General features: G+C 43.5%; 1 protein-coding gene across 1 annotated transcript in view; it reads right to left on the bottom strand.

The window, feature by feature from the left end:
• Positions 1–13,843, bottom strand: part of LOC139708594 (tudor domain-containing 6-like) — a 33,978-nt gene extending 20,135 nt beyond the window's left edge. The window contains exons 1-2 of the mRNA XM_071620534.1: positions 13,668–13,843; positions 352–7,142 (exon numbers count right to left, since the gene is read on the bottom strand). Of these exons, the coding sequence (XP_071476635.1) occupies positions 352–6,862 (6,511 nt within the window). The 5' untranslated portion in view covers positions 6,863–7,142; positions 13,668–13,843. The remainder of the gene's footprint in view (positions 1–351; positions 7,143–13,667) is intronic.
• Between the last annotated feature and the right edge of the window lie 9,966 nt (positions 13,844–23,809).

Raw genomic sequence — 23,809 nt, 5'->3', positions numbered from 1 at the left:
ATGAAAAGCACACATGCTGTTCAATGTGGTATTATACTGTTTAGTCATGGATGTCCCTAAATCTTGTCTTTCATAAAAAAGATGCATCCTAAAATCTCAAGAAAAAAAAAAGGTTTGCCTCACACGAAGAACTTCAGTTAGCCACTGATAGGCTGATTTTTTTTTTTTTTTTTTTTTTGCAAAGGTTAAATAAACAAATGTATGAATAAAGAGAATTTACATGCATTACGAAAACTATCTCACATTTTAGGAAAAAAAAATCATTCCTTTTGCAAGCTATACTTTATTTGGATGACAAAACTGTGCTAGATAAAATGAAATGATCCTAGGTAGCATTTTCTTACGACTTACCATCAGATTCAGCCACAACTTCCATCAGCAGTAGTTTGTCGGCAACTACAGTTTCAAAGAATTCAGCAGCCTCTGCTGACCAGGCTTGACCATCCACAGGAGAAAGTCCAGAAAGAGCACCACAGATTGCTTGAGCTTCAAGCTGCACGAGCGGCGGGTTCATTACCTTCAGGTCTGCAGCCGTAACTGCATCTGTGTTGCCGTAGTCCACAAACCGGACCGTGACGGCATCTCCATCTAGGTCTGTAACAGTGCCCCGGTACCATCCCTCATCGCTGGAGTACTTTGCTACACAGGGAGTTCCGACGGCAGGATTCTTCAGGAGTTCAGTAGATGAATCCTCTCCATGGGCGTGCAGTTCATCCATCAGAAGTGACAACGCCTCCTCGCCAGCCAACGGCTGGAGCCAGAACTCACCCGGTGAGGTTGTTGCTGTGATGTATACCTCTGCTTTCCTCTGGTGGAGCAGAGTGGGTGCTAATGACTTGAACTTGAAATCCTGACCCTCTGTGGGTGCTACTCCCTCCTTCTCTGCCAGGAGAGGGATCATCTCTGCATTCACACCACAGGAACCGTCATGGAGGATGATTGATGGTGGTTCTGAACTGGTGTTAAACGTGCACTGGAGCTCCTTTTCTGCAATGATGTTTAAGAAGTGATCAACAGCCTCCTGCTGCCATGGCAACTGAGCCACACCATCTAGCTGGCACTGGATGGCAATTTGAGGAATTTTGAGCAGTTCTTCTGTAGGGACTTTCAAGTCCTCCATTTGCTTCTCCTCACTGTTTCCGTAGTCGACAAAGAATACCTCTGCTGTTGATGACGTGATTTGTCGAACGATACCACGATACCACTGCTCATCTTCAGAAAATTTTGTGCAGCATGCCTGGCCGGATGAAGGTCTCATGAGTTGTTGCTCTGAGCCACAGGAACCATATGCTGTCTCGAGGAGGGAGGAAATGTTATCAAGCTTCTCAGTAGAAGATGCTAGCTGAACAAATACAGTACCAGTTGCTGCATCAACATTCACTGCATAGACAGGCTCTGTCCCTGCGCATACCTCTGGCAGTGGATACGATATTGACTGCACCTGCACTTCTTCTTGTGAACCTCCACACAGTTTCAGCATAGCTTCATTGATGTTACTGGAACCATCTTTCAGTGACACAAGATAAGGTGGATTGACAGCGGTGAAAGAGCAAGTCAATTCCTTGTCTGCAGTGACCTCAAGGAGGTAGTCCACTGCTCCTTGCTGCCATGGTAACTTGGGAATTCCTTGCAACTTGCACTCGAGTGCAATTTGAGGTATCTTCAAAAGCTCAGGTGGTGGTGCCCTAAGATCAGTCAGCTGCTTTTCCTCGCTGTTCCCATAATCAACAAAGAAGATATGAGCTGTGGTTGCAGTCTTTGATCTGACTACTCCTCTATACCACTGATCATCTTCTGAGAATTTTGTGCAGCATGCCTGGCTCTCACAGACGTCGGTGAGCAAAAGTTCATTTCCACTTGACTGGTAGGTTGTTTCCAGTTGTGCAGTGATTGTGTCAAGTTGCTCAGTTGCAGAAGATAGTTGGAGGTAGACTGTCCCAGATGCAGCATCAACATTGACTACATACCCTGTTTGAGTTAGTTCATTGACAGAAGGGGGTGGATACACAGCTGGCTGTCTCAATGCAACTCCTTTACTCTCTCCGAAGAACTTCTCCATTTCCGCATGTACATCCATTGCTTCATCCCTCAACCTAATGGAGTGTGGGTGACTGGTACTTGTGAAGCTGCAGGCAAGTTCTTTCTCTGCTGTGATGTTCAGCAAGTGATCAGCAGCTTCCTGTTGCCATGGTACCAGTGGGAGTCCATCCATATGGCACTCTAGGGCAATGTGTGGTATGTTAAGCAGCTCTTCCGTTGGTGCTTTGAGGTCACTCAAGAGTTTTTCTTCACGATTCCCATAGTCAATAAAGTGAACAGTTGCTGTGGTAGCTGTTGTTGCCATAACGACTCCTCTGTACCACTGCTCATCTTCTGAGAACTTAGTGCAGCATGCTTGAGACACAACAGGATTTGGTAACTGGTACTCATCAGAACCACAGGATTCATATGTAGATTGCATGATGGAGGTAACTGAGTCCAACTGTTCCGTTGATGACGCAAGCTGTATGTAAACAGTACCTGTCTCAGCATCAACGTTAGTTACGTACACTGCATCAGAACTCTCAGTAATTCTTGGAGGTGGGTAGCTTGGTGGCTCTTCCACATCTGCCACAACTTTCTTGATTTCGTCGGTGATGTTCACATCTTCTGGAGTGCTTGTGTCATGCAGATCGACCGATACCTTTGCTGTCTCCTTCTGAATGACTTTAGCAACAAGCTGCTTGTCCGTTATCAGTTGTGTGAACTTATCCACAGCAGCAGGAGATGCTGCCTGGGCTGGAGTGAGGTCTGACAGAAAGCATTGCATGGCTTGGGCTGGCAGTGATGTCATTGCTTGTGGTAATACCCTGAGGTCAGCTAATGTCACCTTACTCTTGTTGCCATAGTCAATGAAGAGGACTTCTGGCTGAGTAGCAGGTTCTGCCTGTGTAACCTGTGCTCGATACCAGGCTCCGTCTTCAGCATACTTGGCACAGCACACAAGCCCTGGCTTGATGGCAGAAGCATCAATCTTCCCACCTGATCTGTCTCCATGCAAGCTGTCCATCAGCTCATCTAAGCTGGCACACTTTTTGGCAAGTTGACACCAGAATCTGGATGGGCCTTCCCAATAGCTGATCACTACATCCTCAACCTGGTCAACTTGGAGGCACTCAAGCTCTGTTGCTATGGCATACATAAGCTGATGGGTTGATGCGGCAGTTGAATTCTGTGTGGACACAGTTGGTGTTGTCACCTTGGAAATCTCAGACTCTACCTGCTTGGGAGCTGGTGTTGTGACAGGAGCAACAGTGGGTGATGGCAACTTCATCTTGGTCAACACATCTGTCATCCTTTTCCCTTCCCACAGGAGATCCACCACATAGACTCCACAGTCTGTCTTCTTCACCTCACATTTGAATGGCTCTGTCCTGTCCGCTGTCTCTTTCATGGCCTCTGTGTGTGCATTTTGCCACTCCCTCTCACCTTCTAAGCTACACTTCACTGCAAGCACAGGAAGCTTCATCAACTCTGGAGTTATCTCTTTGATCCCTGCAAGAGAAACTTTCTCACTATTCCCATAGTCTACAAATAATACCTCCAGCATTTTCACATGCTTGTTGACTACGACACCACGATACCAGCATTTGTCTTCTGAAAACTGAGCAACACACGGTGTCCCCACTGTTGTGTTTTTCAACCTGCGGTCACTTGGTCCCAGACTTCCGTACCTAGCGTGCAACTCAGACATCACTCTTTGCAGTTGTGGAGTAGACTCTGCTGTTTGACACCAAAATTCGCTAGGATTACTGACATGGGATATGTAGACATCTACAGCACCCCTTGCTGGAAACTTGATTTCAGTGAATTGCAGCGGAGTGACAGAAAGCAGGTTTGGGTCAGGACGTTTTTTGGCAGGACGTTCTCGGAATCCTTTACGTCTATCATCATCAGAACGATAGCTGTTTCCACCAGATTTGCTGGAACGATTGCTTCGATCAGATCTTTCAGAAGTACTGGAAGAAATAGATCCTCTATCAGAACGTGACTTTGACATTCTCAGATTATTGGTAGTGGCATCACCACTGCCTCCCCTGTTAAAGGCATCACTCTTGCCCTTGGGTGATTTCTCACTTTGCTGAAATCTATCATTTCGAGGAGATAGCTTTCCCTTGAAGCTAGCATTCGAACTAACGCCATCCGTTTTTCTTTGCATCTGAGAATGAGATCTATTTCCATGTCTGCTGTCAGAAGCATAATCACCATTTCGAGGGGGTGACATCATATTCTCGTCACTTGACTTGCGCTTCCTTCTGTCAGAAGCATAACCATCATTTCGAGGGGGTGACATCATGTTCTCCTCACTTGACTTGCGTTTCCTTTCTACTTTTTGAGCTTTCCTGAACATGTCATTGATGCAGTTTCCTTCTGGTCCTGTCATCTTCACAACAAAGCAGCCGCTTTTCCTGTCTTTTGAACTCACTTCTATTGAGCACTCACTTTCAATGAGTTCCTGAAGTTTTGCAACATCTGTACTTGAAAGGTGGCCTCCAACAAGACCATCTAGAATACATGGAATGGCCTGAGCTGGTAGTTGGAGCATGTCTGAAGTCAGAAGTTGAATCTGGGAAGCATCAATGACTTCTGAGTTGCCATAGTCTACAAATGTGACGGTCACCTTGCCACCTCTCTCTACTTCGGTGACTCTGGCTCTATACCACGCTTCATCTGCTGGATATTTTGCTGCACATGGCATGCCTGGTGCAAGGGAAGGAGCACTCCCATGCTGGTTTGTGAAGTGCTGAGCCATCTGGTCCATGAGTTCCTCTAGCTCTTCTACCGTGGCTGACTTTTGGCAGTACAATCGGGCATCATCATCCACATGGCCAACGAAGACCTGCAAAACTTCTCCCTCTTTCAGAGACTGGTTGCGGTATTCTGCTTGCACTTTTTCTCTTGGCGATGGCACTCTAGAGCTCCTTTCAGTCACCATGCATTTGACCATGTCATTGATGTTATCACCAGTTGCTGGATCACTTAACTGAATGCTGAAAACCCCATTGTATTCCCCTTCAACACTGGCGCACAGATCCAGCTCTGCCACAGTTGAATCGAGAAAGTCTTTCACCTCTTGTGACTTTGCTGTGCTCTTTTGTGGCACACCATGAAGGCTGCACTTGATGGATTGCACAGGGAGATTGAAGAACTCTGGTTTGAGGCTCTTTAGCTGGGCTGCTGTCACTATCTCGTTGTTTCCATAGTCGACATAGCATACTTCGACATCCTGGCCTCTGATATGCGTCACTTCTGCTCGGTACCACATCTGGTCTTCAGAGAACTGCACACAACATGGTAAACCTGCTGCAACTTGTCGAATACTGTGCTCACCAACGGATTTGCTTGAATAAGTCTTGCCCAGCTTGTCCATCAATGCCTGAAATTTGTCCGCATCTTTCACAAGATGGCATGAGAACTCTGCTCCACTGGCAACTGAAGTCAACTGCACATTCAGTCTGTCGCCAACTCTGATCTGCGGTTTCTTGAACTTAGGAGACTGAAAGTCTAGCTCTCTAGCAGCTGACTGCGCTTGAGGTGATCCACTTTGGACGCTGTGACCTGAGGGTGGGCTAGTCTTTGAATGTGGGCTACTCATCTGGTTGGGTCTTCCTGCTAGCTCCTCTTTCACCAACACACTAGCAATGTCTGCATTTTCACCACCAGTGGGATCAATCATGAGCAGTGAACACTTGTCTCCCATCTTGCGTGTCACCTTGCAGCAGATAATCTTTTCTGCAACAAGCTCTTCAAATCTGGCAGCAGCTTGATCTGTGTGGCAAGAGCTGGGATCAACATCACTTAGACACGACTCGATAGCAACTGCAGGCAGGGACAAGAATTGTGGAGTGATTTCAAGTATCTCATCCTTTGTCTTGACGTCAGAGTTGCCATAGTCTACAAAAAAGACCTCATAGTTATTTGATCCCATGGTATTTGTCACAAGAGCACGATAGAAGCTTCCGTCATCAGAGAATGTTGTCACACATGGATCTCCTCGTGAGAAGTGTCCTCGCTTAGTTGTGCTATGCGTCTTGGAGTAATGAGGGAGCATATCATTCATCAGATCATCCAAGTCCTTGGTTAGCTTCTCCTGCTGCACCCAAAACTGATTTGGCGAGTTCACATTGCTCACATACACTCGCTCTCGATTGCCCACATCGAGAGACATGAGTTTGTATCCATGTTTCTTTGAGGGGCTGCTCTCTCCAGTTGCAGTGCGGCCAAATCCATCTGCTATGATTTGCTTTGCCACGTCTACTCTACTCCTGACATCTGACAACTTGACTTCCAGGTTGCCACCAATACATGCAATCACTTCAGCCCAAAATGTCTGATATTCAAGTTGTTTGCGTAAGTAGTTGTGTGTACCTGCTTTCAGCGTGGAATTGTCTATAATTGGCTCGGTGTTTGCTAGCTTGCAATTTGTTGCCTGGGGTGGTAAATCCAGCACCTTTTCCTGCATGACTCTGACCCGCCCCCTAGGAATTATCTCTGTGTTGCCATAATCAATGAAGTATGCGATGACATCATTGCCAGTGACACTTTCGACACGTGCGCGATACCACTGTCCATCCTCCATGAACTGGGCCAGGCACACATCACCTGGTGACAAAGTTCCAGGCTGTGGGTGCAAGCTTGCTTCAGCCTCCATTTGAGCCTCCAACATGTAGTTTTCCAGCATTTCAACTGCTTCATTGTCAAACTGTCCCCAAAACCTGAATGCATTCTCCTGCTTATCCACCTCAAAAGCTGTCACAAACACCTCCCTCTGGTCTCCCACATTCAGCAGTGCAGGCTGTGCTCCTCTCAGGCGACTCATCATTGATGATAACTCGACAAACTACCTCAGATAAACATGTGCCAATTCACAACTTGCTGGCAGATTTCAGAATCTTATCAATCACCCATCGGTTGAACTATCATAGTTTTGACCCAAGTTTACTTTTGTTTATCAAACTTGTCATCCATTTGCCTGCACTCTGTAGCTTTGTGGGTCAATTTGTCATACCGCAATGCAATCCATTTGAATATCACTGTCTTCTCTGCAAGAGCCACGATAGATCTGTCCGCAAGTTCAGGCACTGTCACTGTCCTGTCACTCACTGTAAGGGGAATGAAACCAGAGTACAACATGTTAGTGTAGGTAATTTTGACCACTTGTTTTCAACCACCTTCGCAAACTTTCGATCACATCCTAATTAAAGATAACAAAAAGTTTTGGTACCTCAAAAGTTTCCCTGAATTTCCTTGTCTTGGTTTGTGTTTCACGTTAAAGTACGTTGTCTGTGAGAATTACTCGCCCCAAAGTGCTCTCATGTCTCAGTAATCATGCAATAATGGTTTCGTACCAGAGCCGTCGCCGTACGGCGTCGATAAATATTGTACAAAACCACTGACTGCGACCAGCAGCGTGCAGCCCATTGTACGCATAGCTAACTGCGACCAGCAGCCCCATAAGTATAGCGTAATGGGACTTCGCATTGTAGCATTCAGGATCATGACAGAATTAGTATCGCGGGTAAATGTCAACTTAAAATCCAAAAATTTCTTCGATTTGAAGACTTACCAATTAATTTGAAGTACAGTGCACTCCCGTTATAACGAACACGGTTATAACGAAATTTCGTTATAACGAAGTAAATCTTCTGGTCCCAAAATTATCACCATTAAAGTCTATGGTAAAAAATTCGCTTATAACGAACACGGTTATAGCGAAATTTCCGTTATAACGAAGTCTTTTCCGAGCGCCACAGACAAAGAAAAACAAAAGAAATATGCTCCATTATAACGAAATGCGAATTGCTTTCGAAAATACGTAGCGGAACAAGCATAGCGTCTCTACATGGGTGAACGCTTCACACCACTGTGTGTTTGTTCCACAGTTTCTGAGGGGAACTTGCGTTTCTTATTGTGATACAGTTATCCCATCACATTTCACATAGCTTTCCAGTGTATGATGAGTATTCAGCAAACAGAATATGATATATACAGTGTATATATGTGGTTTCCTTGTTTTCGTTATATGTTGTATTTGTTCGGTTATAACGAAAGAAAACTGCCGGTCCCGAGCATTTCGTTATAACGGGAGTGCACTGTATTGAAAACAGGCTTCGAACAACGTTTGATTCTGCTAATAGTCCCTTTCTTTTCGAATTGATGACTGAATGTGACTCGGTTGAGAGGACCTTGGGAGAGCTACATACACTGACTACTACGGCCAGCGCATGCGCACACAAACATCTTATCCGTTGATGGATTTGAAATTTGTGCGCATGTGATGTGTTCGCATGCACTGGCTGTAGTATTCAGTGTATGTAGCTCTCCCAAGGTCCTCTCGACCGAGTCACATTCAGTCATCAATTCGAACAGAAAGGGACTATAGGCAGAACCAAACGTTGCCCAAAGCCTGTTTTCAATACTTCACCTTAATTGGTAAGTCTTCAAATTGAAGAATTTTTGGGATTTTAAGTTGACATTTATCCTGCGATACTAAATATGTCATGATCCTGAATGCTACAATGCGAAGCTCGATTACGCTATGCGTATGGGACTGCTGGTCGCTATGCGTATGGGGCTGCTGGTCGCAGTTAATTGCATGATTACTAAGACATGAGAGCACTTTGGGGCGAGTAAGTCTCACAGTGTTAGTTATATGAAAGGTACTTTAACCTGAAACACAAACTAAGACAAGGAAATTCAAGGAAACTTTTGAGGTACCAAAACTTTTTATTATCTTTAAACTCCGGTATCATGAAATGTCCCATACGTAAAGAATTGAGGACATTTTTAGGTTTTTTTCTCAAATTACTGCACAGATATTGGAGTGCTATTCTGGGAAGTTCTAATTCATTGTTTACAGAAGATAAATACCATAGAAAGAGAAAAAAAATGGAAATCTATCCTCTTGATTAGGCAAATAAATAATGTTACTTATGGGACATAGCATTTACAAAAGTACTCAATGCACGAATGGTCAATGATCCTGCAGAAGGCATCCCAACTTTGCAGAAACTGTTTTGAGTTATATATTGAGGCAATACCTGACTTTTCAATTCCAAGGGGGGGGGGGGGGGGGGGGTGGTAGTAAAATACACAATGCCGGGAATAATTTTCCTGGTATCGCATAGCAGTTTGCTATGCATTCTTGTATGACTGCTATGCAAAATATCTTGCATAGCAATTTCATTGCATAGACTTGTACACCATTTTGTTCAAAATGTATCACTATCAACTAAAATTGCTATTCAATTTTGAGAAGGAAAATCATTCCCTGCAATGTACATCAGATTTGATTTAAAGGGAAATTAAATTCAAATACAATGTATAACAATACTAACATGCAGATTGAAAGACAACAGCAATATTAGTTGAATACAAATTTATTTTGAAGCAAATTATGAGGAAAGTTGGATATAAGCCACTCAAAAGTTATAAATTCTTGAAGTTTCAATGCCTACATTGCTGTATAAGAAAACTGTATAGTTCATGACATTTCCCATGTCCAATGATATTAAAAGAAAATATGTCAGAAGATTCTCACACTACTCATTGACAATGATGTAGAGAAAATATAAGAAAATTCTGCAAAATTTGATTCTTTAATAAAAGTAACATTCCCTCGACTTCATACTGACATTCATGTTTAAGGGTACCGGTAATATTTCCCTGTTCTTTGAAAGCTCTCTAAGCTACATTGTAAGTCAAGGGCTCTTTCATTATGCTAGAAAGATAAACAATGTGGAATTTCCTTCATGTAGAGCCAAGAATGATATCATGAACTGTTGATAGTCTTCTCATTCAGAGATGGCTGCACCAAAAATTATCATGAATTAATAGCATTTCTTCAAACTTTCACTGATAGGTTCCACTAATATTGCTGCATTCCATAAATTCACACAATACATAATTTGGGTTTTATTCTCCTTAAAAACAAAAAAGAACATGATATACACACTTTCACTTATATTGGGTGCTATTAACCACGCACTGCAAAGCCCCAGCTAGCTACAACAGATGTATGTGATGATAATGACGATGTTACTTCAAATTTCTTGCATCGAATTGTTTTAATGCAAGTGAGTCATTAACAAATTGCCCTTTATTAGAATGTAACATAAACACAGATACATTCAGAGTTTTGGTACAGTATTAGCAATGATGAAAATCATGGGCTTACATACATACTCAAGTGTGACTCGAATCAACAACCTGATTGCTAAAGAGACATCATAATGATATACCCGTTATCCATATCATATAAATGAGATTCTGTGCAGCAGGCACTGCATAAATAATGGTTCATGCATCAAGTTGTTTTTTTATTGCAACTTTTTATGGCAAATTGCCCTTCATGAACCTCCACCAAGGAGGAGGTTAAGTGATCATCGGCGTTGGTTTGTCTGTTTGCGAAATAACTCAAAAAGTTGTGTATGGATTAAAATGAAACTTGCAGGAAAAGTCAATATTGCCACAAGGAACACCTCATTCAATTTTGGAAGCGATCCAGGAATTGTGTACAGATTTTGTATGAATTTTTCATCTTTTGGCATATAAGGTAAACGAACTTGGGATTCAAGCTGCACATACTGAAGGTTTAGATATGTGCACTAAAGTGCGCGCACTGCTCAGGCAAGGCGCCATATAATAACCTAAACAAAAGGCTTTTACATGTATTTGAGGAAATTGGGTGGAAATGAGTTGTTGGCTTGGCGGAGGTCTGTGCTCTCCGAGTGCTTTGTAGTTGATGGGAGTAAACCCTTTTTCATTCAATATTTTAAGAGTAACTATTCAATTACAGGGGTCGCACTAAACTTTTTTCTAAACTAGCCAGGCGGACTACTTAGAATCAATTTTGACACTGAAGCAATATTTTGGCTAGCCAGACGGACTAGTAACTTCAGAATTTAATGATTTTTAGCTAGTCCGACATGATTTCGGGTGGCCAATGGCCAGCGGACCATCGCCAATTTCGAACCCTGATTCTGATAAAAAAATCAAGGGCATGCATACTCAAGTTGTTCTCCACACACTATATGAATGTGGGACAAAACATCCCACATGTAACTGTCCCATACTTAACACATCATGTCTGTCTTCAATTAGATCCCGTAAAGCTTTTTGCCTCATTGAGTCATAACATGAAACTTTGGCCTCTGATAGTCACAAGTAATGTGACATTTATCACACTGAATTACAAGCTTGTACAAGAACTTTTTAAAATAAAATACTTTCAGAGTTTTCAGGTTGAAAAAAATGTTTTAAAAAAAGAACAATTTTTTCTGAGTAACATACGTAACAACACATATTTTCTCTTCTAAAATATAATTGTCAAGGTTACTTGTCATTATTTTTTGCATGATTATTCTTCTCCTACAGTGAACTCACGTTATAATGAAGTCCTCGCGACCAGCAGTTTTCTTTTATTATCTTGTATCAAAATTTTGTTATAACCGAACAAATAAACAATAAAAATACAAAGAGTGGATAACGTTGCAACCTGAAGTTTTACTTTGTTGTAACCGGTATTTCGTTATAACCGTGTTCGTTATAACAAGAGCGCACTATATAAATCATCATGATGAAATTCATTATAATTAAAGGCCATCTACACCATTTTTCCAAGCCATAAATTAAAAGCTTCTGAAATCTAATTTGTAACACGCATTTTGGACTTGCCCATAACAAGAAGATCAGAGTAAGCAATTGGTTAGTACCGGTAATAGAACCCTACTACAAGTTGTATTATAGTACTTTATTATCCACTCAGATTCTGATACCAAACAGCTAAAAGAAGATCTTGACCAGTTCGGTGAATAAACAGACATATTGCTATGATGGAGCTGAACACAAATTATGAAGTGATATCAGTCACTAGGATGTTGGAAGAGGAAACAATTCAAATTCAATGACTCAATCCTGACCCCTGTGGAAGCCACAAAGTACCTCAGCATCACAATAGCATCCATGCTGAACTGAAACTTATAGTGGAAGTTTTTGGAACAAGCATATTGACAATGTCGGCCAAAGAAATAACAACACCTTGGCCTTAATGGGAAGAAGTCTACACCTCATCTCACTGAAACTCACAAAGCCATGTGCGGCATATAGATCTAGGCCTACAGAAGACTGGTCAGACCTCTCAGTCTAACGTTAGTGGAATACGCCTCTTGTACAAATCTTACTTTACCTATCGGCTGTACACATGCAGAGCTACCAAGTCTCACGCATTGTGAGTGAGACTCAAGCATTTAGGGTCTGTCTCATGATCTCACATATGACACCCATTTTTCTCACGCATTGGGAGCATAGCTTAAAGGATTAAAGTGAGAGTTGCAATTGAACTAACAAGGCATATTTCCTTTTTGTCTTTCAAAACAAGTAAAAAATATTATAGTCATTTAAGTATATGCACCAGCTTGCAGCATAAGACTAAGAGCTAAAGATTGAAAAAGCTCCTTACCGTGGTAGGACGGACACCCCCCTCCCAATCCCCTCCCCTCGCTCAGCTCAGTCACTTCGTTCCCTCGCTCAGGCACATGCGCGTGCAACGAGATGCTGAGTCATGAAAATCTCACTCATAAAATTTTTTTTTTAACTTGGCATCTATGCACATGGGATCCATCAACCACAAAGGAATATCAATAACTGAGCAAGATTGAGATGATCCAGCAGAGGGCAGCTAGACACACCCCGAACCGATACCAGAAATGGGCTACAACTACTGGTACTAGCTAGCTGGGCCAAGAGCTACAATATGTAATGTACATCAACTGATCAAGTGTATCATCAATGGCAATGCTGCAGGAGCTGGGATGGACATCACATTATACTTTTCAATTAGGTATTCTATAGTAGTACCGGTAAAGAGAAACAGAGTACAAGTACATTAGTGTACTACAACAGTGACATGAGCATCTCCATCCTGTGATGTTCTACATTCCTTACAAGATCCACACCCAGCTTGCACCGTTCGCTCAACCGCGAGGCTTTCTTCGATCATCACCAAATGATCAAATCCACAAGACCATCCAAACGTGTGAACACCCACCCAATTAAGCCAATCAAGTTACCTCACTCATCCCTCCTCAATCACGCGCATGCTCTATCCCAGACTCTACACCACCAAAACTCATTCTTTCCTATTCCACGTACGTAGTTAGATCTAGATATGTTTGTTGTTAGAAAGGTTGAATTAGTACAGGGCCTAGAATTTAGGTCTTTGACTTTGGTGATTGCGACCAGCCTGAATAAATTCACATTTGTGTGAAGGAGCGCCCAACTCGGGCGGGGTTAGGTCTTTTTTGGATTGAATGAAGGCCCTCCCACTTCGTCCCAGGCCAGCTCCAGCAGCCAATGTTGTGGTGGTCTCAGTCATCACAATAAATGCCTTTTGTCTCCTACTGACGAAGGAACTATGAAGGCAGCATGCAGCACCTGCTAGTTTTGAGGAAGTTTTTACTTGCAGTTGCACCTTGTAAATTATCTAATATTGACACATGCACCCTACCCCAATTAATCATACATAAAATTTAAACTACTGTCACCAAGATCTGCAAGAATCTTCAAGGTTGAACTGTCGGAAGGCAGCAGGTGATAAGAAGAAGAAGAAACTTCAAGCCGCAAGGTACCTCACGAGCATTGAAATGCCTGACAGTTTTCCCGCGGTGCATCACAACCGGCACAACATCCTCAATCTCATTTGTAAAGGTCTAACTGTTGGACCTAGAAACGTTAGATAGTCATCATTCAGAGCCCATGTGAGCTTCCTTCCATTCTGTAGCGTTCCATACAGTAACGTTATGCAGTCTCGGGTCGAACCAATGCAATAGGTAAAGATGAGCTAGCTGGCCACATGTGTACCGTACCGAAGCGCGGCTTGCTGCATGCTGTACGTTGGCAATACAGCTAGTGCATCGCATGATGAGCGGTTTTCTGCCATGCAGCATGCATGTAGCTCTGCGCCTGCCGCGCTCCTCGCCAGTGCTCCTATCCTACGCAATACCTCAGAGTATCCTCGCTCGCACAACTCATTTAGAAACTGAATATATCGCAGATATTTCAGACCGACTTCTTAGCTATGGAGGCCGTAAAAATCACACACACGCGAAGAAATAGCACGTTGACAGTGTATAATATAATATTTGACATTGCATGCAAGACTTGCCTGGGGGACTTTGGTGTTTCACCACTTCCACGTAAACATGTCAAATGGAAGAGTTGGCTCGGCCGTGCTTGTTTATTCAATTTCATTTACATATTCAGAAACCTCTATGAATCTTTTAATAAGTAGACACTCGTGTTTTGTAATGATACACAAAGTTGAAATCACTACCCCATTCCAATCCACTACTACATGATGACCACAGACCCTAAAAGATAAAATCGATTTTAAATTTGCTTACCACACAGGCTGTCATAGACTTACAGTTGAAATCAACTATATCATCAATTTAACTCTTCATAAAACAGGGCCGTGGCACAGGGGCAGATCCAGGAATTCTGTAAAGGGGGGGTGGGGCGTGACTAATATTTCTGGTGCCACTTTCGGGTTTCATTTCATGTTTTTTTCTTTTTATTTCTTTTGTTTTTAACGAAAAATAAAGGGGGGCGTGCGCCGGTTATATGCCCCTCCCACATGACGGAGATTTTGTATTTTTAGAAATGAAATTACAGAACGATCTAATCGTGTAGCCTTTTTGTGGAATGTAATAGTTGGAAAATATTGTAAATCCCCAAAGTGTAGGCTATCGAGTATATTTTAATGGGACCGAGCAAGGAAAGGGTCGGGTGGGGTATACCAATCCCCCTCCCATTGGACCCGAGCTTTTTCATTTTTACAAGTAAAATTCAATGATCTGGTTCACACTTTTGCTAGAATATCCAGAAACTTTGTATCAAAGAAGTGTAAGTCTGTAATCTATGGAAGGAGACGGCACGGGGGAGGAGGATGCATGATGGGGGAGGAATACCCCCTTCCTTCCCCATGTAAGGGGATCGCAATTCAAATAAAGGATCTTGGGCAAGTTCAAGTTTGGGTTCTCAGCACCGTTGGGTATAAGGCCCACTTTATTTTGTGTATAAAATCAACTCCAACAAAAGAGGGCAGAAGATGCCGCTTACATAACCTGCAAGAAAACAGAACAACCAAAATCCTTTGTGATAAACAGTGTCAAAACAGAAAGTAAGCATTCGCCTGAATGCATGTTTCATAGATGCAATTTATGACAAAATATGAAACAGAAACAAATCCCCACTATATTTTCATTACGTTTTCTACGTCCCACAGTTCACAATTAAGTTATACTAACTTATGTAACACATTAACATAGGGATAACACTATACTGACATGATAAGAGAATCTGACGCATCCCAGAACAATGGTGAAAGAAGAGAAAGACGAGGAACTGGGATAAGGAGAGGAAGATAGAAGAATAGAGGAAAAGTAGAACAAGGAAAGGAGAATGATCGAGAAGAACCAGAAAGAGGAGAATAAGAAGACAAAGAAGAAGGAAAAGGAGGAGATGCAGAAGGAAGAGATTGACGAGGGAGGGGGACACTACGATCAAATATATACAAACTCATAATGAAATTACCCACACGGCAGCTTACAAGGTGGCCTACTACATGTACACGTATATAATAGCTATAGATGACCAAATCTAAAGTGATATAACAAATACCGTCTCAACAAATAGAACACATAGATTATAATACATGTAACTAGCACATCTTTGCAAGGTTATGCTATGCCTGATCTCAAATAAAGAGTGGGAGAGAACCCTTGTCATGCTTGACTGAATATATAACACGGGGGTGGGGGGTCTGTGTACCCTGACCATGGTCACTACCAAAGCCGAATTGGTTTTTTGCAAGGTATGTTTGGTAATGTGTATACAACATTCTACAGTTGGCTAAAACAGCTTGCTTACCAAAAAATAACATAAATTATATCTATTGAGATTTACTGGGGTAAAGATATCAAGCTCTTAACTCCATTCCCCAATTTACTTCTATGCTATCTATCTCTCACAGAGAGATCACAGGACATTACTGCATACCATGATAAACTACGTGACTAGCATAGACAGTAATAGATGCTTCATAAATAGCGTCAACTCTATGACACAGACTCAAGTTCAACTCCAGGCTTATCAAACTAATGTTTTCATTAATTGAGTTGAAGCTAACTATACAAACATTAAATTAATCGTCAAACTTTAGATATATCCAAATAGAAGGGAACATCTTAATACTAAATGCATTGACCTGTAGTCCTGCACATGCCTGGTATATCATATGATACAATAATTATTGAGAAAATTAGTGAGAAAGTATATAGCCAAATTATATAGCATCATTTGCATGGAAGATATTCCCCCAGAGTTTCTGTGAAAGAAGCAACTAACTCAAAAGGTACATTTCAATAAACTGTTATCTGGAATATAATGTTACACATGTATTTGTTGCATTGTTACCATAGTTGGTGAAGTAAAACTTACTTAAAGAGGAACTTACCAAACTAAAGGTTCTCCCTGTCCTCCACAAACATGAACAAATTATCACAACTGGAGCACTTGAGTTGTACACCTTGCAGTCGCGAGCTCACATAGCAAAATGAGGGTATGAGGACAATGTCAATGCAGTGGCCAGCATGAGTAAGGGGACAGCTCTTTGTCTCCTTAGTTTGATATGGCTGGTCATAAACTTCAGGGTCACAATAGGTACATAGACATTGTTTGGCAATAAACTTCATGGTCACAATAGATGCATGGACATTGCTTGCCCCCTTCTTAATCCAATACCCACAGTGCATGTGTTGTAGGTGTGGGTAGGGACTAAAATTTATCTCTACCTGTATTCCACATAGAGACCTACATATTGTATGAGTACAAGGGAGATATGTTATAGTGACTTATAAAAGTGACACCATATTCCGGGCATCTAATCAAAGTGCTATGGCTGAAATAAAATGAAATTATTTAGGTGAAAGTGCATTCCCTTACATTCTCCCCTGCTTTTTCAGAAGTTTGTCCTCAAACTTACACTTTTCTTAGATCAATGTTGGAAATTTGCTCCATTTGACAACAAACCCCAAACAATTATAGTGACACTAACCCACTCACACAAAATTTTCCAGACCAGCCCATAAACATGCACTAAAAGAACCAAAATAATTACAATAGACAATAATGATTATGTAGACTATTTACAAAAACAACTATCCACGCTGAAATGGTAACACTATCCTTAGGATGTCAGTGCACCTATACCCTACGACTAAACGTAGATCACCAGTCATCCCATTTTACTTCGCTATCAAGGCCTCGCTGAAGCCTCTTGATTAATTCTTGACTGTTGACTTCACTTGAAATTACTCCGTTTATTGAGGCATCAACATCTGCATCATCTGAAAGGGTTTTGACAGCTGAGCGTGGAAGATTGAACGGATTACTATGGTTTCCCTTCCCAATTCTTGCACTACGACGGAGAAGATATGGAGAATGATGACATTCATCACTAGAAGTACCACTTTCGTCTACCAGAGGATCATTAGGATACCTTCCTACTACCACTAGATCTGGCCAGGAAGAAGAACTGGAGTCATCTGATGTGACATCTGCTTCTGGGCGTGTGTGGGCCCGACGTGCCTTTCTTTGCCTGCTGGGAGGAGGGGCTGGATCCCATCCCTGGCTGGTGGGACACTCTCGGAGTTCTCTGCGATGGACAGTCCGTTGATCGCCAGCGCCGTCTGCTCTCTCTACGACATACACTGCTCCGTCCCCGGGACGAGAAACAACCTTATACACGGTGGGTTGCCATTCATCTGCTATCTTATGTCTGCCTTGCGGGTGGTTTTTTAGGTACACCCTAGTTCCTATTCTCAGGGGTCTCTCTCTAGCAGTTTTGTCAAATTGTGACTTCCGATTGTCGGCCTCTTGGATGAGCTTCTCCCCTGCCTTTTGGTACGCCCAGTGAAGAACCTCAGTATGGTCGGCAACCCAGTCATGAACATTTGCGAAGTCTTTGTGTGCTTTCTCCCCTAACAGGAAGTCAACTGGGAGTTTGGGATCCCTTCCAAACATAAGGTAGAATGGGGTGAAACCTGTAGAAGAGTGAGTGGTGGCATTGTATGCATACAGGACTTCTGGGAGGAACTCTGACCACTTACGTTTCTTCTCGGGAGGGAGTGTCTTGAGGAGATCGTGTAGTGTCCTGTTAAATCGTTCTGCCTGGCCATTTCCTTCAGGATGGTATGGAGTGGTATGAGACTTGTGTACTCCATACTGCTTGCATAGAGAGTGAATAAGTGCCGATTCAAAATTCCGACCCTGGTCCGAGTGGATTCTCTGCGGCACCCCAAACTTGCTGAACCACTCTCTCATGAGAACCCTCGCTGTTGTTTCTGCAGTTTGATTTCTTGTCGGTATGGCTAACGAGTATTTTGAAAATACGTCAGTCATGACAAGGACATTCTCCCTGCCTGTTGAGTCGGGTTCCAGCATTGTGAAGTCCACCGCAAGCAACTCATTTGGGCGAGTCGCTATCATACCTCTGAGTGGCTCACGAATTTTTGGTGGGTTTTTGGCTTTAGTGCAGCGATCACATTGGGCACACCATTCAGTAATATGATTTGTCATCCTAGGCCAGTAACAGCGGCTCCTTACCAGGCTTGTTGTTCTCTTCACGGCCTGGTGTCCTGCTTGATCATGGCAAGCCTTCAGCACATCACTGACCAGGACCTGGGGTAACAGCAACTGCCAAAGTCGTCCTTCCTCGCACACACGATAAAGCAGCCCGTCTTTCTCCCTCACCTTATCCATTTGCCTCAGCAGGAGGATCACATCTTCCTGCTCGCTAGCTCTCTGCTCGGCATCCGGCTTCCTACCTTGCTCCCAGTAATAGCGTAGACGGCTTATGGCTGGGTCCCGCTGCTGGAACAACTGTAGTTGGTCGTGTGTGTAGTTTGGGAATGGCGCCTGTGTGCTGCTGTCATCTGTATTCCCCCATGCACTCTGGGCATTAGACTCGGCTGTGGTATGTTTCAAGTCATCTGGTAACCGGGTAACTCCAACCATCTCGCAGCAGGTCTGTGAACCGTGTGTGTTCCCGTCTGGGAGGTGTGGTCTGCGAGATAACCCATCTGCTACCTTGTTGGCGACACCTGGTTTGTACTTGACATCAAAGTCAAATGAGGAGAGGGCACCCACCCATCGTTGCTCGACTGCTCCCAGTTTCGCTGATTTGAGGTGGGCCAGCGGGTTATTGTCTGTGAAGACAACAAATCTGCTGCCAAGAAGATACTCGCGAAATTTCTCAGTAATCGCCCATTTCATTCCAAGCAGCTCAAGCTTCATACTGGAGTACCTTTCCATATTCCTCTCCGCCCCGCGCAGTGTTCTGCTGGCATAAGCGATGACACGCCGCTGCCCCTGCTGTCGCTGGAAAAGAACTGCTCCGAGACCTTGGAAGCTGGCATCCACTTCGACTTCAAATGGCTGGGTGTAATCAGCGAAGCCCAGGACTGGTGGCTGGCACAACTTGTGTTTCAGCTCGTCGAAGGCGGCCTGGTGTTCTGATCCCCAACTGAAAGGAACAGGCCTCCTACTCTTCAGCTTCTCCATGTGTTCACCTACCAGCTTGTGTAGAGGTCCAGCTATTTGTGAGAAACCCTGCACGAACCGCCTGTAGAAGGAACAGAATCCAAGAAAGGATCTCAGCTCTTTCAGATTGCGGGGGGCAGGCCAATTCCGCACCACTTCCACTTTGTCTGGATCAGTCATCACTCCTTCCCGGGATACTTTATGACCCAAGTATTTCACCTCTGGCCGGAACATCTGGCATTTGGAAGGCTTGATCTTCAGTCCGTGCTGCCGTAGTCTGTCGAATACACGCTCCAATCTTTCAAGATGTTCCTCGAAGGTACGGGAGTAAACCAGCAAGTCATCAAGATAGCAAAGAACAGATGAGAAAAACTGGTCTGCAAGACAAGCTTGCATCAAGCGTTGGAATGTTCCAGGCGCATTGCATAGTCCGAACGGCATGCGGATGTACTCGAATAAGCCGAATGGCGTTGTGAACCCAGTCTTGTGACGATCCTCCTCATCCATTGCTACTTGATGATATCCCGATAGCAAGTCTAGAGAGGAGAACCATCTAGCTCCATGGAGGGCATCCATGGACTCATCAATCCTTGGAATTGGGTGAGCATCCTTTCTCGTTTTCTGGTTTAGTTTGCGATAATCGACGCATAATCGCAAGGTGCCGTCAGCTTTCCGAACCAAGACGATAGGGGATGCATAGGGGCTGGTACTTTCCTTGATGATTTTCTTCTCAAGCAGTTGTCAGATATGTTCCCTCACCTCCTCGAGCTGTGATGGGGGAATCCTTCGGTATGGGAGTCGGATTGGCTCGTCATCCACCGTTCGAATTTTGTGGGTAACTGTCTCTGTATAGCCAAGGTCATCGTCTGAACAAGCGAAGACATCAACATTTTTCATCACCAAAGCCTCTGCCTGCGTTCTCTGTTCCTGGGTTAAGCCATCCCACATCATACCAATAGTGTTGAGGATATGGTCCCCCGCGGAATTCCCCTGGTGGGCTGTCTGAACCTCCACTCGTTCACACATAATGCTATTATCGTCGATCATGGTGGCACGTTGGATGCATCCGACGGGAGTTCGAGCCGGTATGAAAATGTCCTCTGCAGTAGAATTAACCAACTGTACTGACATTCGACCTTTGGTAGAGAATGTTACCGTGGGGTTGATAGTGAGGCCCTTTGGGGTTTGCGCAATCCCGTCAATCACTACGGCCGTCTTATCCGGGCATGTAGGACCTGTCACCTCGATGACTAGTGATGATTCTGCTGGAACTCGTACCTTTCCCATTCCAGCGACACGAACAAGGCCTAATATATGGCGGCTCCCCAGTGTTATCTCTGCTTGGATTTGTGAGACACTGGAGCCTATTATAGCTGACAATGTCTCAGTCGGCAACTCTCGAAGGACATTCATTCCAAGCAGCACTGGATACTTTGGACTGTGCGCTGTTTTGGTGACGAGAATTCCTCTCTTCTCCGCTTTCCTGCTGGCTATCACCACATCAGTCTCAAAATATCCAGAATACGGGATTTCCGTTCCATTGGCTGCACTGAGGGTTAGCCAGTTGATTTTATTCAAGACTGACTGCGGAAAAGATTGCCGAAAGCACTCCGTTGTGATAGTGGTCACTTGTGATCCGGTATCTATCACAGCCCAGAGTTCTACTCCACCAAGTGTTATTCTTGCTGTGGGGCACTTCCCGACGATCTGCTCCGGTCCCTCATTTCTTGAGCCATCTTCCCTTCTCTCTGAATCCACACCCAGTGCTTGGCTCTCAGCCCTGGGCGAAATTAGTTTCCCGACTGAGGAAACTGCTGTGTCCCGGCAGTTGCAGCTGGTGGTTGGGTGTTTGTTAGTGGTGTACGGCACATTCTAGCCAGGTGGCCTCTGTTCCCACAGCGGTAGCACTGCACCTTTTGCATGTCGAATGGTTGCCGTACTGTGGGATTTTCCCTTTGTCCTTCCAGCCTCCTTAGCCTTTCATGAAGCTCCTCTTGTTGGCATCTCATCTTTTCCAAAATGTCCGTCTGACTTCGGATGGCAGCCGACAGAGTTTCAACGACTGTCCCCATTTCTCCTTGGACATGAACCTGGCATACCCCACCTCGCTTTCTGTGAATGGGAGCATACCCTTCTCCTTCCTCCATTTCCATTGCCCAGTCTCGCACTTTAAGGAAGGTCAGGTCTGGTTTCTCCTTCAGCAGCCGTTTCACCTCTCTCCTCAAGTGCGGGTCACGAAGACCATCCTGGAACTGTTCCTTGATGGCATTCTCTGCATCAGGAGCACCTGTTTTCCCCTCCAACCGGGCACTTAGTGCTAAAAGAGCATACCCATACTCAGCCACTGACTCACCCTCTTTCTGTGTCCTATTGTACACCTGTCGCAAGAGTTGGCCACTAGTCAGACGATCTCCAAAGGTCTCTTGGAGGAATTTGAAAATTGTCTCCGCGTCTTTCTTCTCCTCAGCTGGGCGATGTTTCATCTCCTGTCGTGCAGCTCCTTCTAGGTGGGCAAGGACATAATCCACGGCATTTTCGTTGCGGAGTTTCCTCAGCTTAATGCCAGCACGTACATCGTCAATAAAATCACCCACTGATGCACCATCTGTACCGTTGAAAGGCCGGATTTTCTTTTCTTTCGGTGGCAAGTACACCTCCCTGTTCCTCAGTTCTGCAGTCAGCTTTTCCAGTTTCTCCTGTAGTTCTTCCATCGTCGCCATCTTTCTACCCTCTTTTGTTTCCTGCACAATCCAGTTGTCACGTTTAGAAGCCAAGCCAACAGTAATCACCTCGATCTGAACTTATGTTGAAAAGCTGGACCCCATCCGTACTACCAAATGTAAGGGGATCGCAATTCAAATAAAGGATCTTGGGCAAGTTCAAGTTTGGGTTCTCAGCACCGTTGGGTATAAGGCCCACTTTATTTTGTGTATAAAATCAACTCCAACAAAAGAGGGCAGAAGATGCCGCTTACATAACCTGCAAGAAAACAGAACAACCAAAATCCTTTGTGATAAACAGTGTCAAAACAGAAAGTAAGCATTCGCCTGAATGCATGTTTCATAGATGCAATTTATGACAAAATATGAAACAGAAACAAATCCCCACTATATTTTCATTACGTTTTCTACGTCCCACAGTTCACAATTAAGTTATACTAACTTATGTAACACATTAACATAGGGATAACACTATACTGACATGATAAGAGAATCTGACGCATCCCAGAACAATGGTGAAAGAAGAGAAAGACGAGGAACTGGGATAAGGAGAGGAAGATAGAAGAATAGAGGAAAAGTAGAACAAGGAAAGGAGAATGATCGAGAAGAACCAGAAAGAGGAGAATAAGAAGACAAAGAAGAAGGAAAAGGAGGAGATGCAGAAGGAAGAGATTGACGAGGGAGGGGGACACTACGATCAAATATATACAAACTCATAATGAAATTACCCACACGGCAGCTTACAAGGTGGCCTACTACATGTACACGTATATAATAGCTATAGATGACCAAATCTAAAGTGATATAACAAATACCGTCTCAACAAATAGAACACATAGATTATAATACATGTAACTAGCACATCTTTGCAAGGTTATGCTATGCCTGATCTCAAATAAAGAGTGGGAGAGAACCCTTGTCATGCTTGACTGAATATATAACACGGGGGTGGGGGGTCTGTGTACCCTGACCATGGTCACTACCAAAGCCGAATTGGTTTTTTTGCAAGGTATGTTTGGTAATGTGTATACAACATTCTACAGTTGGCTAAAACAGCTTGCTTACCAAAAAATAACATAAATTATATCTATTGAGATTTACTGGGGTAAAGATATCAAGCTCTTAACTCCATTCCCCAATTTACTTCTATGCTATCTATCTCTCACAGAGAGATCACAGGACATTACTGCATACCATGATAAACTACGTGACTAGCATAGACAGTAATAGATGCTTCATAAATAGCGTCAACTCTATGACACAGACTCAAGTTCAACTCCAGGCTTATCAAACTAATGTTTTCATTAATTGAGTTGAAGCTAACTATACAAACATTAAATTAATCGTCAAACTTTAGATATATCCAAATAGAAGGGAACATCTTAATACTAAATGCATTGACCTGTAGTCCTGCACATGCCTGGTATATCATATGATACAATAATTAT

Source organism: Diadema antillarum, unplaced genomic scaffold (genome assembly GCF_040938485.1).
Source record: "Diadema antillarum isolate AM-2024a unplaced genomic scaffold, OU_Dant_1.0 seq00001353_RagTag, whole genome shotgun sequence".
NCBI lineage: Eukaryota > Metazoa > Echinodermata > Echinoidea > Diadematoida > Diadematidae > Diadema > Diadema antillarum.
Note: the sequence above shows the minus strand (reverse complement) of the source record. Positions and strands in the feature narration are given on the sequence as shown.